Source organism: Balaenoptera ricei, chromosome 8 (assembly GCF_028023285.1).
Source record: "Balaenoptera ricei isolate mBalRic1 chromosome 8, mBalRic1.hap2, whole genome shotgun sequence".
Taxonomy (NCBI): Eukaryota; Metazoa; Chordata; class Mammalia; order Artiodactyla; family Balaenopteridae; genus Balaenoptera; species Balaenoptera ricei.
In genome coordinates this window covers 19770476-19790636 of record NC_082646.1, presented here as the reverse complement: position 1 = coordinate 19790636, position 20161 = coordinate 19770476, and the positions used below count along the sequence as shown (strand labels likewise).

Sequence of the window (20161 nt, the reverse complement as noted above, 5' to 3'; positions counted from 1 at the left end):
AATCTTGAGAAAGAAAAATGGAGTTGGATGAATCAGGCTCCCTGACTTCAGACTATACTACAAAGCTACAGTAATCAAGACAATATGGTACTGGCACAAAAACAGAAATATAGGTCAATGGAACAGGATAGAAAGCCCAGAGATAAACCCACACACATATGGTCACCTTATCTTTGATAAAGGAGAAAAGAATATACAATGGAGAAAAAAGAGCCTCTTCAATAAGTGGTGTTGGGAAAACTGGACAACTACATGTAAAAGAATGAATTAGAACACTTCCTAACACCGTACACAAAAATAAACTCAAAATGGATTAAAGACCTAAATGTAAGGCCAGACACTATAAAACTCATAGAGGAAAACACAGGCAGAACTCTCTGTGACATAAATCACAGCAAGATCCCTTTTGACTCACTTCCTAGAGTAATGGAAATAAAAACAAAAATAAACAAATGGGACCTAATGAAACTTAAAAGCTTTTGCACAGCAAAGGAAACTACAAACAAGACGAAAAGACAACTCTCAGAATGGGAGAAAATATTTGCAAATGAACCAACTGACAAAGGATTAATCTCCAAAATATAAAAGCAGCTCATGCAGCTCAATATGAAAACAACAAACAACCCAATCCAAAAATGGGCAGAAGACCTCAATAGACATTTCTCCAAAGATATACAAATTGCCAACAAACACACGAAAGTGTACTCAACATCACTAATTATTAGAGAAATACAAATCAAAACTACAAGGAGATATCACCTCACACCGGTCAGAATGGCCATCATCAAAAAATCTACAAACAATAAATGCTGGAGAGGGTGTAGTGAAAAGGGAACCCTCTTGCACTGCTGGTGGGAATGTGAATTGATACAGCCACTATGGAGAACACTATGGAGGTTCTTTAAAAAACTAAAAATAGAACTACCATATGACCCAGCAATCCCACTACTATTATGGTTTACTCAGGGCATATACACTGAGAAAACCATAATCCAAAAAGTCACATACCACAATGTTCATTGCAGCACTATTTACAATAGCCAGGACATGGAAGCAGCTTAAGTGTCCATCAACAGATGAATGGATAAAGAAGATGTGGCACATATATACAATGGAATATTACTCAGCCCTAAAAAGAAATGAAATTGAGTTATTTGTAGTCAGGTGGATGGACCTAGAGTCTGTCATACAGAGTGAAGTAAGTCAGAAAGAGAAAAACAAATATCGTATGCTAACACATATATATGGAATCTAAAAAACAAATAAAAAAGGTCATGAAGAACCTAGGGGCAAGATGGGAATAAAGACGCAAACCTACTAGAGAATGGACTTGAGGATATGGGGAGGGGGAAGGGTAAGCTGGGACAAAGTGAGAGAGTAGCATGGACATATATACACTACCAAATGTAAAATAGATAGCTAGTGGGAAGCAGCCCCATAGCACAGGGAGATTAGCTCGGTGCTTTGTGACCACCTAGAGGGGTGGGATAGGGAGGGAGGGAGATGCAAGAGGGAAGAGATATGGGGATATATGTATATGTATAACTGATTCACTTTGTCATAAAGCAGAAACTAACACACCATTGTAAAGCAGTTATACTCCAATAAAGATGTTAAAAAAAAAAGAAGTCATTCAATAAATGCCCACTCATCTGAAAGGCAGAAATCATGACCTTGTTGAAGGTTCTTTGGAGTCCTGAGAGGTACCGTTACTGCAATGAAGAAGACAATGTTCCATTAGACCTTGCTTCTAATTCAAGTTCCAACGGAGTCACAGAGCAGAGCTTTACTCATGGGAAAACTCCCACAGCACTCAGTCCGGTCTGTGGGTACACAGGCGCCAGTCTGCTGACCAATCCCCTGTTTTTAATAGCACAAGTTCCCAGTGTTCTAAATTTTGGCTTTGCATATGTTTTTCAAAATTATATAAATGGTCATGTTAAGGCTAAATTTAGTAATTCATTTTTCCAAACACATGACTTCTGTTGAGTTAACACCCAGTCAGCGGACGGTTAAAATTTTACCATTACTGCAGCTTCCATGAGATGTAACGGGCAGCCATCTAACTTTTAAGTACTTACAGATTAACTACTACCTCCCTAATGGTATCTTAGTTTCCTCTTCCTTTGTCACCATTACTTAACTATCTATATTTCTAGGTTCCATCCTTGGCCCTTTACTATTCTCACTTTACATATTCATTCTGAGTATTCTCATGCAGTTCAGTATTTCAACTATCTTCCATAGTGCTAATGACTTATAAAATATGCATCTTTATAGCCTAGAGTTCTTTCCTGACCACCAGATCAGCATATTCAGCTGGATCCTGGAAATCTCTATTTACATTTGCAAAGGCACTGCAAACTCAACATGCCCCTAACTACTACATGTTTTCCCCAAATCTATTCTTCCTCCTATATTTTCCTTCTGAGTGAACAGTAATACCCCTACTAAAAGCCTGGAAGTCGTCCTTTAACTACTTCTTCTTCACCTCCTTAATTTAATTGATCATTTCTTCACTAATCTCTCTCAAACCCATCTAAGTCTTTCTAGTGCCTCTGTAACTATTTGTTGTTCATTCCCCTCCTGACTCAGCTCTGGGAAGCCTCCCCAGACCATCCTAGTCTAGGTTAAGTGCCCTCTTAGGTGCCCCCTAGCACTATGCACTCCTCCATTACACCCTATGAAATGCTGTACTAAGACTGTCTATTTTACTTATCTGCTTCACTGATTAGATTCCAAGTTCCTTAAGGACAAAAACTGTCTTATTCTTTGCAGTCACATTGCCCTAGTATCCATAGGCTCAAAAAATACTTCTTGAATAATGACGAATAAACCCACTAGGCTAATAAGCTTCTATACTGCTAAATATCTGACTGGCCCACTCTTTATCATATAAAGTTAGGCACAGTAATCTCTAACTAAAACCACATTCTTACGTTCTTTGTGAGAGAGTATATAAGTGGACATTAAAATCTGTACTGCATTTTTTTTCAAATCGCATATCATTAATCCCAAAGAAATCCAAAAGATCAAAGCTACAGTGAAAATTAAAACATTAATGGCATAAGGAAAATAATACTAGAAAGAAGCACCCAATAACCTCAGACTCAGAATAAAAAATGAAACAATACTTCAATATTACAGAAGGAGTATAACTTGCCATTTTGATTCAACAAAAAAAGAGTAATTTTGATTTTCTTTGAAACAATACATGTAACTTCTCTGGATTGTATATCTCATAATGTAAAGAACATCTTTTCCCCCCAGCATGTTTAATGTTGAAATGTCTGCTTTTTAAAATCAGTTACTTAACAGATAGTTTTACAAAAATTCTGGTATGGAAGAAAGTGGCTTCGGAGTCAGACCTGACTCAAATGCTAGCAAATGCCTAAAACTTTGGAAAACTGCTTAACTTCATGGAGTGTTAATTTCCTAATTTGTAAAATGTGATTAATATCTACCTCATGCAAGATAAGTGATATACGCACAGTAAATGCATTATAAATATTAATTATAGTATCTCCAAATCCCGTTGACGGGAACTAACTTCTCTCTTTTTTATTAAAGTACAGTCGATTTACAATATTATGTTAGTTTCAGGTGTACAACATAGTAATTCAATATTTTTAAAGATAGTACTCCACGTAAAGTTACTACAAAATAACGGCTATATTTCCCTGTATTGGACAATATATCTTTGTTTCTTATTTATATTATACCTGGTAGTTTGTATCTCTTAATCCCAAACCCCTATCTTGACCCTCCCCTCTGTACTCTCCCCACTGGTAACCAATAGTGGTAACCATTAGTTTGTTTTCTTTATCTGGGTCTGTTTCTGTTCTCTTATATACATTCATCTGTTTTCTTTTTTAGATTCCACATATAAATGATAACATACAGATTTTTTCTTTCTCTGTCTGACTTACTTCACTAAGCATAATACTCTCTAGGTCTATCCATGTTGTTGCAAATGGCATTATTTCGTTCTTTTTTATGGCTGAGTAATATTCCACTGTATATATATTCAAAAAGAGTTGATATACCATCAATACATTATAACCTAAATAATTAGGCATAAAAATACATTCAAGTTTTCTCCTCTTACCCCCAATGAATGGCATGGTGCTTTAACTCATAACCTGAAATACCTTCCCAGTCTTCAATTGGAGTAATCAGTCCATCTTAACTTCACTCTCCTGTTCTCATCAACTTCATGCTGGCATACACCTTTCTAATGAGTTGCCACTTTACGGACTAGAATAGCAGCTGCTTCTTATCCTCATCACCTTCCATGAAACCAATCAGAATCATAGTCGGAACAGACACATGGTTGAAGGATGATGGAATGAAAAAAAGCCGAGGAATCTCCTCTGGCAGGAATATACATAATTATATAGAGTTGCTATAAGGGTAAATATTTAAATTGAATATTAAATAATTATTTATTTGATATTAATATTAAACATTAATTTAAATATTTAAATTTTAATAATTGTCCAAGCAATTCATGGTTAGAACGTTAGGATGAATGATTCCTTCTTTCCTAAAGAGAGGGCTTTCAATAATTCTTCAGGTCTCACTTCAGAGAAGTTTTTCCTAACCACTTTATATAAAGCAAACTCTCCCAATTCCTCTCTAGTTACCCTACATTTACCACTTTCATGGCCCTTATCACCATCTCTTCTCTTTACTTACATTCTCTCACTGGAATATAAGCTTTATGAGGGCTGGGATCTAGTATCTCTATTGCTCTATGCCAAGCACATAGTAACCTTCCAGTGTGTTTAATTCCTGAATAATGGAAACGTTGAGGAAGAAGAACAGACAAGTGAAGACATTTCCCACATTCCAATTTGGTAATATGGACTCTTTATCCATACATTGAATAGGATATGTTAATGACATTATTTTCATTATATCATGCATCACTTCAACCTAGTCTGTAGGATAGTTTTGCAGACTGTTTTGAATATAGGGCCTGCCATGTTGTGTATCTGAGGCTTAATGAATGATTTTGATGAGGAAAAAGGAAAGTTGATATCCCAGAAGACATTCAATTCTATTCTTGTAAATGTATATACTCATTTAAAAACTCCTGCCACAGTTTTGCTTTTAGTAATTAAAATGATTATCATATATTAATGACTCTATTACATATCATACTCTGCTTTCTTTTCACCCTAATTAGATCTTCATGGTAACCTTGGCAAGGTAAGAATTATCATCTGATAAAGAAAGACTGATGAAGAAAACTGAGGGTCAGAGAGGTTAAGTAACTTAATGTGTCCATGGTCCACAACTTGTAAAAGAAAGTAACATTCAAACTTAGGTCTGTCTATCTGACTCCAAAAGTCACAATTATCCCACAGGGCGAAGTAGCCTGCCTTTGTTCTAACACAGACTTAATTTCACAAAACTCCTACTTCTCCACATGTTGCCAAGTTTAGGATACGTAATGTAGATCCATATTCCCAAACTATATGCGGTGGTGCATGTGGGCAAGTCATTCAGTCTCTGGGTTCATAGAACCATAGTACAGATGCATCTGAGACCATTCTTCCAGGAACAGACATACTTTAAATTCCTATGTATTAATACAGAAAGGCAAAAGGAGAGAGCCTGATTCCTTGATATAATATTTTTTCCATGTAGAGGAAACTACCAAGTCTTATTTGGCTTGATTTTTACAAATTCTCTCTCTGGCCCTTAGGAAGCTTTAGTCAACAGTCTTAACAGATGTAGAAAGGGATGGGACAGTCCAACAAGAAGAATGTAACCATTAGTACCTGCCATGAATAGAAAGACTACTAATTGTTAAACAGCATACTTTAAATAAATGATGTGTGAATAAACTCCAATACAAGACATCAGAATGTCCTCTGTAACCTGGAAACCACGTTCCCTGGGCTACAAGGGTGCTGAATTTGGAACTGCTACTCCAAATCTCAAGAATGTTCCAAGTGCTGTCTGATATGATTGTGGCCAAGGCACTACAGAAGAAAAGATATGCTGGGAAAACTTTTCGACTTCTTCCCTGGTGTATGCAAGGCTTTATAGAAACACAGTGTAATGGAGTGAGCACTAAACTTCCAAGGACACTGGGGCAAGCAGTTCCAATAATTAAGTTACAAAATGGCAACCAGAATCACCAGGGATTCTGTAAACCTGATACTGGAAGACTGTGCAGCCAGAAAGCATCATGATGCCATATGTTAGAGCTCCTTACTTCTGTACTGGCTGCCTTTGTTCATGCACAATTAAGGCTGTGAAAGTTGGTGTGTGCTACATCATAAAATGGAGAACCAACATCACCATACAAGCCTGTTCAGAAATCTAACAAATGCCAGGACAAGGGGCTGCTGGAAGAAAGCACACTCCCTTTACTACAGTGTCTGTGCAGCTTTCAACCTCATGCTGTTTTCTCATTCTTTTTTGGAATGCAAAGGGAAGAAATCAGGTGAAACTGCAGACTGAGCTAGCTGCAAGGAAGCTGAGGACTGAGGTGGAGAGCGGAGTATTCACTCACACAGAAACCCTTGGGTGTCCTTTTACAACATGCTGCCAAACTGTGTGTGGAAAGCTACCAAGAGTTCAGCATCTGAATGTCCAGTTTGTGCCCCTATCGTATAAAACTCTCCTTCTTGCATTCATATCAGTAAATGTAGCTTGGACTTTTTCTTAAAGAATTTTAAGCTAATAATAAATGACCTTGGGATCATTAAAAAATTCTCAGAGATCTCTATACCTATCCTTAAGTACTGGCACTCTGGTATTCAAATACGTTGTGCCAAAGACTTTCCCCTTATCATAAATTTTCACTTACAAGGCCATGGCAACAGTCCTAATGAAGATTAATTACTGCAGTACATTCCATAAAATCTGCCCAGTTTCCTTCTGATGGTGAAGGCTATCGCATATAGAAATGGAACTGAAAATGTATCATGTCCTTATTGTCTCTTTTCTAGCTGCTCGGTACTAGAAACGGATCTGTAAAAACAATTTAGTCAAAGAAAAGAGTGACTGGCTCAGCATTCATTACAAACATAACTGCAAGAGCAGACGATATCCTCTTAGATCAGAACTCTAATAATCAGAGAAGGCTGGGGATTGTGAGAAGGCAACAGTACACAAGGGACTGCAATCACACTACTGACCCGTGTACATGTTTCCTTCTAAAAACCACAAACATCATTTGGGACGGGCAAAAAGTTTTGGCTCCCCCAATCTCTATTTTTTTGGTTTATAAACCCACTTAAGAATTTGATGAAAATTCGTGACGCTTTTGCCAGATAAAGGCACGGGAGTGTCTGCTACATGCACACCCAAACCATCATTTTGCATACAAGTTCAAGATGTTTGAGATTCCCCTAAAGTTCATCCATGGAGTTCAGGTTAAGAACTTCTGCTCTGCAGCAATTTAGAAGACATACATGATTTCTCTTCTCCCAGATTAAAAAAAATATTTAAACACTCATACAAGTTGGGTTTATGTTATGGATTTTTCTTGCTACTAATCTGTATTAAAATATTTCTGCTCCCAAAAAGCACAACAGCTTTTCTCCTCAAACTACTTTCACTGATTAGTTTTTAATATTCAAGATCACCACCTACCTAATCATGTCCCCAATGTTCTAGCTTTCTGGCAAAATTAAGTTTTACAGTTTAGACTAACTCTTCATTAGTCCTTCAAATGATTTCAAGAGAGAGAGAACCCAATGTTCAACAAAGTTATCCATTAAAGAATTACTTATAATAGCAAAAACAAAAGAAAACAAAACCAAACAACTAAGCATGAGTATGACCTAAAATTCTAAAAGAGGAATGGATAAAGAAATTATGGCATAACTAAATGATGTAATATAGTCATTAGGTATTAATGCATTCTACATGAAGCAATGTGAAGTAAAAAAAAAGGGTGGTGTCATTCTCAAGGTTGGTTCTGAGAAAGTGTCATGTTCAACAGTCTTTTCAGTGAAAGCAAAGTCAACATGCACCATAATCAGGGCAGCAGCCAAGAGAACCCTACTAGGTGTTTCATCTACTAGGTGAACCTACTAGGTGGTTCACCTTGGCCTCATGGCATCCTGAGCCATTCATCCATCTTCTTAGAGATCCTAGTATTTCTGAAACATGACAAACCCACCACTGTCACTGAGTGACAGTTATTCAATGGGTGTCTAAATGACAGAGGAGTAGAAAGCACAGGGCAAAACCTGAGACTGCAAGTAAGGTCAAGCTGAGAGCTTCCTAAACCTCAAATTTCTCAAAATGTGTTTTCCCCATCCCAACCCTCACCTCAGAAAATAATGCCTTCCTTCCTCAATAGGTAGCAACCTTTCCCCTAAGAGTCCCAAGACAAATAATACTGCCTTCCCACTCCTCTCCCACCCTCCCCACTCCCCTCTCCCTGCTACCCCAACAATCTGCCTCGGAAGTTTGTCCATTCATGCTTTACATCACACAGGATATGCTTTTGTTTTGTTTTAGGGCAATGGCAAAAGGGAGAAAGACAAAAGGAACACAATTTAAAGAAAGTCAAGTAAATGAACTCTTCTTGTTATTCACAATTCATGTTAAGTGCTGATAAAAGCTCTATGAACTTTGATAGGTCATGAACTTTGTATTTCACAAAGAAGAAGAGATGACTGAGATTTTCTCTTGAAAGCTGCTAGGCATATTGGAATCAGAGATAAATCTCCTGAAGTTAAAAAAAAATAAAAGGAAAGAATGGCAGGCATACAATAAAGTCAATATATCACTGAGCTGAGCCAACTTCTTTCCATATCTACCACCCACAACTAGATTCACCAATGGACACTGGTTCAAGTAAGTGAAAACTATAGCCAATCCTATTTAACAATCACCTAGACTCTGAGTAAAAAAAATCCCTTAAAAAATCATCCCCTATATTTAGCACCAATGATGCCACCAATTAATATAAAATACATAATGTGTCATACTCAGCCCCAACCAAAACCAGTTAAGAAAGGAAAATGCTTTCTGGGAATTTTCCTTCCCCCCAAATTTATCTTTAATGCATACATATTTCTTTTCCAGGTGAAAAGTCTTCCATGTATTACAAAGCTGACTGTAAAGTTGTAGAAGAGTAGTTGCTGGGCAAAATTCACTGAAGAGTTGTCACAGAACACTAGGAGAAACCATACAGATTAAGTGGCTCATCTCCTTCATGTAAGAGAGAACTTTAAAGATGGGCAAGTTCACTCAAAAACAGAAAACTAGTATAAAACAGATTTTTAAAACAAAACAAATGGAAAACCAGACAAAAATCCTTGATCAGCCTTTTGATTCAGAGCTGTGTCAGGCTAGGCAAAAAGAACAGCTAATTATATTAGATGTGAAAATTTACCCTGTACAGGAAAAGGTACCAATCCATATAGAGGTTTTCATGTCTAAATTATGCCAACAGTCTCAGTACAAATTACACGTGAGTGGTCTTATACCACCTAGAATAAGCTACCAAATACCCCACCATATAACAGTTCTTTATAAAGCAATCTGCCTTAGTCAGAGACTGTGTTCTGTGAAGAAAAGATTGATATAATGCAGTAACAGTCTAACCACAACCTTTTTCTTTCCCTTTTTTGCTTGAAAAAGGTTAAGATTATAAATATTAAAAACTTAATTTGACTGGATAATGAATATCTGGAACATCCAGCTGCTTCTTTTTCATCGTATTCAATACTCTGCAAATTTTCACATCATTAGCAATTCACATGAAGATGGCCATAAACCAAACATGATGAATGCTACCAGATATACAAAAATTAATCTTATATTACATGTTCAGGACCAAATCTCTCTCAGCTTGTGAGGCGCAGCTAAAAGGAACACTTTTATTGAAAGAAGAGTTTAACTGGAATATGGTTAGACACTTGTCTCACTTCAAAGGCCATATTCTTTAGAATGGCAATTTACCCTTCTCCCGGCTCTCTTACAACTTAAACTTACTTCAGGTTTAGCTTAGCCATCACTCCCTTCAGGAAGCTGTTTCTGGTTTGCCAAGCCCAACTGTTAGGCCCATCACTTTCGTGCTCATCCATTCCTCTCCCCACCACCTTCCCCAGTGCACAAATCACAGTACTTAACCATCATGTTGTTTTGTAATTGCTTGCTTATCCATCTGTAACCTCCACTGAACTAAAAGTTCTGTGAAAGCAGCAAAGGTATTTTTCTTGCTTAATGTTTTATCCTCTGTACCTGCACTATGCCTGGCACAGGATAGGTACTAAAAAAATTCGTAGTTGAAAGAATTGATGGAGGAAATGTGACAAGAAGCCAGAGACTACAGATCAAGTAGATATTTTTTTACTCTTAAATAACCAGAATGTGATTTAAATAATGCAGAAAGTTGCTTCTCCAGCTCTTGGCACCACATATAGAAGCTAGACAAATATGTTTATTGTCAAAGCAGTATAACTCTACTATACGGACTATTTGGGAGATTAAGAAATGAAAAATCACTTATGAGCACAAAGATAATTACATGCAATATTTGAGGTCTTACGTCCTCAAAAGGTATGAAAGTCTATATCAAAACTCACTGGAGGCAAGAACACATGATTCTGTGTAGTTCCCAGCAGACCAATGAATTCTCTGATGTCACAAAGTCCACTGCAACAAAGGGCTAGGTTTCCTACGAAATTTTTCTGTCTATTTTAATAACAATAATAATAACAACAAATCCCAATATCTTGTATTAACTCTACCTATGCTAGTTCCGTAGAAGGAATCAGAAATGAAAACCACAGAGTAAAACACAGCATGGACCAATTCGTAAGATGGAAGAAGATGAGAAAAGAAAGCAGAGAGCATCAAAGCAAGCTCTCCCTTCTATACCTACTTTCAAAACTAGCGCACAAAAGCTTAGAGCTTCCAATGGAATTCAGGCATCTGCTGCTGACTAACCAGCGAACATTCCTTCTGTACGATGGGTAGATTACCCACTCCCCCTATTTCACAGCTCTGTTTCTAAGGGTAAATGGAGCTATTAATGGCAGCATTCTTAAAGTTCCTTAAAAGGAACTCAGGGTCATATAATTTTCATTGTCCCTGGGACCATATTATAAGCAAGATATCTCTTTTTGTCATGCTAACTTAAAGAAGTTGCATCTTATATATGAGAATCTCTTTTGAATCTCTTGAATGACAATTCTGATAATTCTACAGAGGGTTAAGGAGGGTTTAAATTCTACTGTGGCTATATACTGAGCTGAGGAGGAGGACAGAGGTACAAACTCTATAAAATCCTATCAGACCTCCCTGAGGAGGAATTATTGACCCCAAGTTCAGTCGTTCTCCACTAAATCTGGCTCTCCTTTGCCTATTTCCTACTGACTAAGTGTCTTTCCATGTAGAGAGACAAATGTGTTACCTGTGCGCAATATCTATGGGTGTCACCAAAGTGAAGGAAAAAGAGACAGAAAGGAAATGTTCAAAGAAATTAGCTCATACTGGTTAGTTTGGGACTAATAGCCAGTTTCTAATTGGTATAACCAGTCCTATACAAACTCATATCTGAAAATGCTAAATTAATATCCAGAGAATAACCTACTGACAGGGTGAGGATGACCAAGAGGCTGGAACACTAGCTGTTCCTACAATTATTGAGCAGAAGCCAGAAACAGTGCACCAAATAAAACCTGTGAACAAGCCAGGAGGATCCTCTAAAGCTAACATCACAAAATCTTAGCATTCGGTCATGTCCATGAGAGGCAAAGGAAAAAAGACGTAGCAGAACTGGAACAATATAGGAAGATAGAATTGGTGCTATTATTATACACAGCAGAAGCAATTACTACTGTCAAAATCCTAATGTACGTGAATTTACTTGTGAGTACCTCTTCTTATCCAAAACAATGTGGTTTTAGTTTACATATATCTTTATTCATTGCCACTGAGGTAATTTCAAGAGAGAAGGGAAAATGAGAGTATAAATAGAAATTTCACATGTAGACTATTACTTGTAACTTACCCTAAATCCTACCTTCTAGTCCAGGAATGGAAAACAGGTTTTATCTTGTGTACCAATCCCGACTGATTGATGGACCCTGCTTGAGAAGGACTGCTAGGACTCAATGGAAAGGAATACAGACAAAGCCTATCCTGGATGAGGGGTGGGGCAATTAAGCACTAGTAATACATTCTGCCATCCTGGGTCTAGTCCACTGGTTCTCAACTGTGAGAGATTTTGCTCCCCAAAGGATACCTGGCAATGTCTGAAGATACTTCTGGTTATCCCAACTGGGGAGGTGCTAGTGGTAGAGGATGCGGCTAGACAGTCTACAACCACCTCAAACTCTCCAAAACAAAAAATCATCTGGGCCAGAATGCCAATAATGCTGAGGTAGGGAAACCATGGTCCAGTCAAATCTATCCTATGGTTAGTCCATGGATCAGGTCTTCAGCCAAATAACATTAAATATGTCTTGAGGTAGTTTTCCTGAGCTACCTCTCCTAATGCCATAGTAATTCTATATATCTTGTTTGGAGTATTAGAACCAGAGGATCAATTTGATTCAGGCAGATCACACTGACCTGTCCCTAACTTGTATTGTGATCACAGACAAATTATTTTATCCCTCGAAGGCTTGGCTTTTTCATCTATAAGAGGAGGGGGTTGGACTAGATAATCACTGTGCTCATACACAGACAAAACTGCTAGCAAGCCCCTAAATGCACAAAAGGAATAAAGCCCTTGTTGATATTCTTTTCAACAACAAGATAATTTTTCTTCAGCCTAAGACAAGTTTATCAATTCCTTTCAATCTCTGCTAATGTAGTTATCAGTTATGCCTTAACTTAAAACTATTTTAATTTTCATGTAATGCTTAAATATCTCCCATCTGAACGCTTGTCAGTGAGTTAAGATGCTTTGGCATGTCTCAAGGTATTACTACCATCTTGTGCATCACCATTACACTATCTGAACCTGGCTTCTTCCAGTTCTCCAACCATCTATTCTGTCATCTCTGGTATCATTTAAGCATTATGCTTCTCTCTTTTACTCTATAAATCTCCTTCATCAATCTATTAATCAATACAAGTATTTCAGGGCCTTTCTCTGTGCCTATGACAATGCTGGGGAGATGAGTAAAGGCTGGAGCTGAAAGTATTGGCATAAAAAGACAGATTTTCTAGCTACACAGCATTTACAGGCTCATTAAGAGGATGAAACGTGAAACTATTTGAGAACAAGTCATATTAGCTAGGTGGTAGCAGGGAAATGTCACTATGAGGGTGAGAGATGCCAAAAGAATGAAACGAAATGTCTGCTGTACGTAGATTAAGGATGACCCAGAAACTATCATGAAAAATGTTTGAAAAAAATCCTTATGAATCAGATACAGAAGGATTGCTGACATCTTACCAGTGATTTCAAAGGTTGGCTTTATGTTTTAAAGGTATGTTAGACAGATGTGGAAAATATGGCCAAATAACAAACTGTAAGAACCAATTAAAGTTCCCTTCAGAAAGTAAAATTACACAGAGCATTTGGAAGTTAATGATATAAAGTTATACGTGTTAAGTTAGATCACATCTATCAAAATGGAGATCCCATAAACTACTCTGAAACAGGGACGTTTATATAAGAATAAAAAGGGCAACAAACAACCATACTGACAGTTCATCAAGGTCTGGACATGTGTACCACGAAACTTTCTGAAGTAGAATATGCATATTTACTCTTAGAGGTCAATTTCTAAAGATTAGAATTACACCCTGGACCTAAATTATTTAACCCTTATCATTTAAATATTTTTTCTAAATCCTAATAAATTATTTTCACCTGTGGTGCTTCTTGTGGTAGTAAAGCTATTATGTCTTGTGGTAGTAAAGCTATTATGTGGTAGTAAAGCTAGTTGTCCAATAGCAAATGTCTCAAGTTTCTGGCATCACATGGGAAGACTGCATTTTGGATAAGTCATTTTCACTATTATAAAATAATACTATGTTTAAATGAGCACAATATTAAAATGAAGAGTAACTCTGAAATGATCTCTCTATAGCATTTTTCTCCTAAGGGGATAATCTTTTTGAGACCTTTTCATAATGCTCTTAGTTAAAACCGGATTATAGCTCTCTGTGGCCTATTTTTTCAACTCCAAACTTTTCAGACTAGCACTTGAGGGGTTCCAACAAGCTTCCTCTCCCCTTCAACCATATTAACTTCATCCATCATTAGTACCTCCCCCTTGTGCCTAAATAGGCTCATTGATTTAGTTCAATCATGAACCATGCAGTTCAATATTCTCAACTTTTAAATCAACAGAATCTCAATTTAATCTAATACATAGTACTCTGAAAACAAGTGCTGAGCAAGTCATTCAATTCATTACATTTCATCTGTTTTTGGCATGGCAGCAAGTAAGTCCACATTAAAATGAACAGATTCTAATTTGAGAGAATTTGTCAAAGGCTGTTTATGTATGAGTTTTCCATTATTTTATGTGTTTCTTACTTAATTTTACATCAAAGAATGTGAAAGTATAACTTCCCTTTTAAAAAATTCAGAAATAATTTTTAACAACAATCTCAACAGTGAATCAAAATAAAATCTTACCTCTGTTTGCACTAAATATACCCTAGTGCATCAAATACTTAAGCATAAAAGATTCAGAAAGAGAGAGACAAGAAGAGAATAGACCAAGAAAAAGATACAGCTCTCATATCACCCATATATCTGTTAACAGGAATTAACAGAAACAGCAGAAGGGCCCCTAAAACGACGAGAAGGGCATGAGACGTTTGTCTCCACACATCTTTTGAACTTATTAAAAGGAGAAGACCCATATTCTTAATGCCACCAATGGTAGAAACATACCTAATTTTATTTTCCATATCTTCATTATCTGATTCTTCGGAGCTTCTGTACTTATCTGGATCTGGAAGTGTGCTTGGATCAAATCCATCATTATCATCATTACTCCAATCCAGAAAGGCTTCTTCTTCATCTTTAGCCTAAGAAAACACAAGGGAAATTGTGGTTTAAGAAAACAGCTCATAAATAATCAGGTCTTATTTCTAGCCCCAAATAAATACCCCTAACTGAGATCCTCAAATCAGAAGCCTTTTATTCTGGCGAAAGCCTCTATGTGACTTTCAGAAACATAATCATTTGCACTGAGAAAGAAAACCCATGTCATTTCAAAAGTAAAACAAAATATGGTTCAAAAAGTAAATCACTATTAAGTCCCTTAAACACAATATGGGACAAATTTGACCGTTTAATTACTTCCATGTAACTCAACTATCAAAGAAATAAAGTGTCAAATAAATTTGTTTTAGTGCTCCTGTCCACTATGCAAGTTTCAAAACTACCAAAAATATTAGGTAAAAATGTAAAAGGCCAGAAGAGAGAGTACAGAAATATCTGTCTGATAATTTTTTGACCGCAATAAATCTTAAAGCAACAATCAGATCTGTACAAGCTCTTTAATAGTGAGGGGCCTTCTAAATTCGAATTAAGTACAAAGTCACTAAGAACAATTAAAAAATAAGATGGAATACCAAGATACAGAAAGTTGGGAACTATCCAGTTTCATGCAAGTAGGTAGGTATTTAGGCTTTTTTACTTTTGTTTTGCAAGGGTTTATTTTTGTCAAAGAACAAAGTAATGCAATGTTAAAATAAATTTACTACACATTTATGTAATGAACATCCTTTATAACCAGTTTATTTCTGGCAGATTGGTTTTGTCACCTGGTAGATAAGAAATACAAACAAACATTGTCACATGCATTTAACAGATTATAAGTAGTAAGCAGGACTAAAAAACAATTCTGGACGAATTACTCTTAGTTACCCACTTTATAATTCTGTTTCACACCATATGAGACAAACTTCAAGGATTCTTTGATTTCAAATGATTAATGCTGTTTCCCAGAAACTGAATAACAACTCAGCATAGCATAGCATAGCAATTGACTGTGCAGCCCTCTACTGAAGTCTGCTTACACTCTTTGTACAGCTCTCCCTTGATAACCTCTAAACATAGCCAAAGAAGGAAGAAGTAAAGAAAATAAGGATTAGTCACCACTGCAAAAGTCCTTTATTGCTTTCTTGGTAAAATTCCCTGCTAAAAATAAAAGGTCTGGAAACAAATATCAGAAGGGAAGAAGAAAAGGCCACCATCAGAGGCAGTAAGCAGTACAACTCAACAGCATACTACTATACGGTCCACTTGAAAATAATCAAGGATGTCAACAAAAATTGAATGTCATCATATACTGAAGAACACTAATCTCCCAGGCTACAAGATATTTCCAATTTTCCAGTCTGGTGCTCTCAAAGGAATCTGTTATCTAAAGGTGGAGCCAGAGAATTACCAAAGTAATTCTCAAGCTTTTTTGGTCCCATGGCACCTTTACATTTAAATATATGAAGGACTCCAAAGAGCTCCTGTTAATGTGGATTATATCTATCGCCATTTAATGTATTAGAAGTTGAAACTCGAATTTTAAAAAATTCATTAACTTAAAAGTAATAATAAACTCTACATTATTATATATTAACATATATGGTAACATAGTGTTTTTATGAAAATAGCTACTATTTCCAAAACAAAAGGACTCTGTTTTACATTTTTACAAATTTCTTTAATGTCTGGCTCAGAAGAAGATATCCGGATGCTCATATCTGCTTCTGCATTCAATACGTTGTTCTGGTTGAAATATACGAAGAAAATCCAGTCTCTCAGAGATAGGTAGTTGGGAAAGGGAAAAGTAATTTAACAGCCTTTTTAGAGAAGTGCAGTTACTCTCCTTTGATACTACAATAAACACTGATGACTGGAAGTTTCTTAAAAAGTAGTTACAATGTGGAATCTGAAGCCATTATCAATAAACTTTCTGTACTCTGTTACATTAAAATCCATTGGTCTACTTTGCACTTTGAATGGATCTTTTACCAGTGAATGATTTCATAACACTGTGCACCGGTCATTTGGAAAATACTGGTTCACTAAATTATGCATATCTTCCTTATGTGGATCTTCAAATATTAACACATTTCATTATACAATATTTTTTAAAATCATATTTCTTAATATCATGGTCAATATCATTTTAAATGTCTTTCAAAGTATTGCGAAGTTACTGGTGGATATAAGTTTTCTAAAATTCTAATTTTTTCTTAGAAGCTTGAATTTTTTCATTAGCGAGAAATAATTTCAGTGTTTTCTTTGAAGTGTAGCAACAAGTGTCGTTTTCCTCTGGCTGCTTTCAGAATTTTCTCTTTATCATATAGCAGTTAGACTATGATGTGTCTAAGAATGGTTTTCTTTGTATTCATCTTTCTTGGGGCTCTGCAAGCCTCTTGGATCTATCAATGCTTTTCAGTAAATTTGGGAAGTTTTTGGCTATGATTTCTTCAAATATTTTTATACCTCTTTCTTACCGTTCCTTCCATGATTGCAAGAACATGTATAATGGACTACTTCACAGTTCTCTTAGTTTTGTTCATTTTTCTTCAATCTTTTTTCTTTCTGTTCTTTGCACAGGGTTATTTCTACTGGGTCCTTGGGTTTGCTGTTGCTTTCTTCTGACAATTCCAAACTGTTTTTCAGCCTGCCTGGCAAAAATTTTACAGTAATTGTGCTTTCAGGCAGGTCTAATACCACATTTGTTTTTGTTTTGTTTAAATATAGTTTCCATTGCTCTGGGGAGGCTACCTATCTGTTTATTTACATACCTATATTTTCCTTTAATTCTTTTAACATATTTAAAACAGCTACATTGAAATCTATGTTAAATTCAAATCTGGGCTAACAAGAGTTTCTATTGACTACTTTTTCTTGGCCATGGATCACAATTTCCTGCTTCACTACATGTTTCATATTTTTGTAGAAAACTAGACACTTTAGATAATATATTATAGAAAAACTGAATTCTGTTAGGTTTTTCTGAGGATTATTAGATTTCTATTCTAATAGACAATTACCTTGCCTGGATTCAAACTGCAAATTCTCTCTAACCCATGGTACTCAGCTACTTATATCTCATCTCTGTTTTGTTCTTATGGCTTCCAACTGCTGTTTTTTTAGCCTGGTTTCCTATGAGTCTTCCCTCAGCCTGTGAAATGTGACACTCAGCCAAGGATTTAGGCAGAGTTGGGCTCCCCTCTCTGTGATTTCCTTGCTTCTTGGGTTTTCCCCTAATCTCCAGTTGCTCTGTTGGCTCTGAGATCTGTACTCTGATATGTCAAGCAGAATACTTCAATTAATTGTATTTTAACACCTAGAATCATTTAATATGCTCCTTTTAACATTTACTATAAAGCAAGTGGCCTTCACAAATTAAGTACAATATAATACAAAATAAATTAGAAAGTGAGTTAGTATAAACACCTTAACTCAATATTCCACTGTACATGTTTATCTATTTGAAGGAAAATACAAATTCAAAATGATGAAAACTTACTTTTAAATGGATAAAACATTATCTGGAATTTGTATTACTATGACTCTTGTGTAATTGACAACATTCAGGTCTTGCTATTTCCTGATCTACAAGATGATCCCACTGTTGATGCCATACCATATTGTCTGTGCTGCATTATACTCCTCAATTCATGACAATGACAAATAAATTTAAGTTGACAATCACTCCTTTCAGAAACACAATTTCAACCTACCAAAAGTGTAGAGATGATGGAGAAAGACATTTTCATATTGATCTTTTTTGTCTTTTAGTTCATTCTTTGAAGGGTTAGAAACATATAACTATAAAAATGTATAATATCTGTACTAAAAAGTATAATGTCCCTCTATTAATGCCTTTAATCTATTAAAAAATTTAAAAAACACTATCATCTACAACAAACACCAAGCATAAATAAAAATCACTAAGTAAAGAGGGTATTGCCATAATGAAAACATTCTGGAGAAAAGTACTGAGTTTATTGTTCTGGCAAGGTCTAGTTTAGAAGTATGCTCTTTCTAGTTAGATAAGGTGGTAAAGAAAATGGACATTGGACATTTTAGCTGCTCTGTCTCTCTCTCTCTCTCTCTCCTTGTGATTTCATGAACCATTTAAAAGCTAATTTATAAATATGGCGCCATCCTCACTTTTATCTCTCTCTGGACTCATTTTCATGAGAGACAGCACAAATACTATGATATACCTATCACCTTCCAAATGATTGTGACATATCAGTGTGTTAGAACATCATGGCTGGAAACTCACTGCTCTAAGTAAAAGGGAACCATTTAAGTCCTTTAGCAGAAGACTAAACTTATATCTTACAGATGCTGCACCCTGGCAACAATGGGAAGGGTGGTTGGAGGGTATAAGATTTGAAGGTAGGATATCAGTTTAAAAACTACAATAATCCAGGTGAGGAAAGGGATTCAAGGAAGGAAGTCGCAGTGGAGATGGAAGTGGGGAACAGGTTCGAGAGATGTTAAGGAGGGAGAACCAACTAGACTCTGTGGACTACATGGGTAGATGGTATATTTCAGAGGATCATTATGTTCATAAGCAGAGTTGTACATGATAAACATGGTCTAAGAAAGTTTAATAAGTATTATGAAGACACTTTACAAAAATGCCTTCCTTCAATACGTTTTTATTAAGGAGACATGTGACAGACATACTACTAGGTACTGGGGATATAGCAGTGAATAAGACAGAGTCCCTGCCCTGATGATAAAATGAACTGTTCTAGGATAGTTATCCACATAAGCACTAAAATGAAAGCCATGTTCTTCTGTTTCTGGGGAGCAGCCACTAAAGAATGAATCGACTCCACCTGCCCTGCTAAATGCTTAACATCTGGTAGAATGCAGCCTTCAACTTATGGATCCTGGCTGTCAACATGCCTCTTTCTCTTCAGGTGCTTCCAGATTGGAAGCTGCAACCACTCCTCCCTCACTGACTGATAATTCTCTCATTTTTCTCTACCCTCCCAGCCCTACGGTCACACCCACACTCTTGTCTTAAGGCTCTGAGAAATTAAAAAAAAAAAAAAGTAGTTCATACACACTAAGAGATCAGGGTCACCTCTATGAACTGGCTGTTCCTGAAATATAGTTTCAGAACCTCTGAGAAAAATATTTCACCTAAAATAGGAATACTTTTCCTAAAATACACACTTGGAAGACTCAGTTATTAAGTAGGGCAGATGAAAATATCCAAAAAAG

General features: G+C 36.3%; 1 protein-coding gene across 1 annotated transcript in view; it reads right to left on the bottom strand.

Moving 5' to 3' along the window:
* The window catches only part of DDX10 (DEAD-box helicase 10), a 249545-nt gene that overhangs the window by 9636 nt on the left and 219748 nt on the right, over positions 1 to 20161 (bottom strand). The window contains exon 17 of the mRNA XM_059930405.1: positions 14846 to 14982. Coding sequence (XP_059786388.1) covers positions 14846 to 14982 — 137 coding nt within the window. The remainder of the gene's footprint in view (positions 1 to 14845; positions 14983 to 20161) is intronic.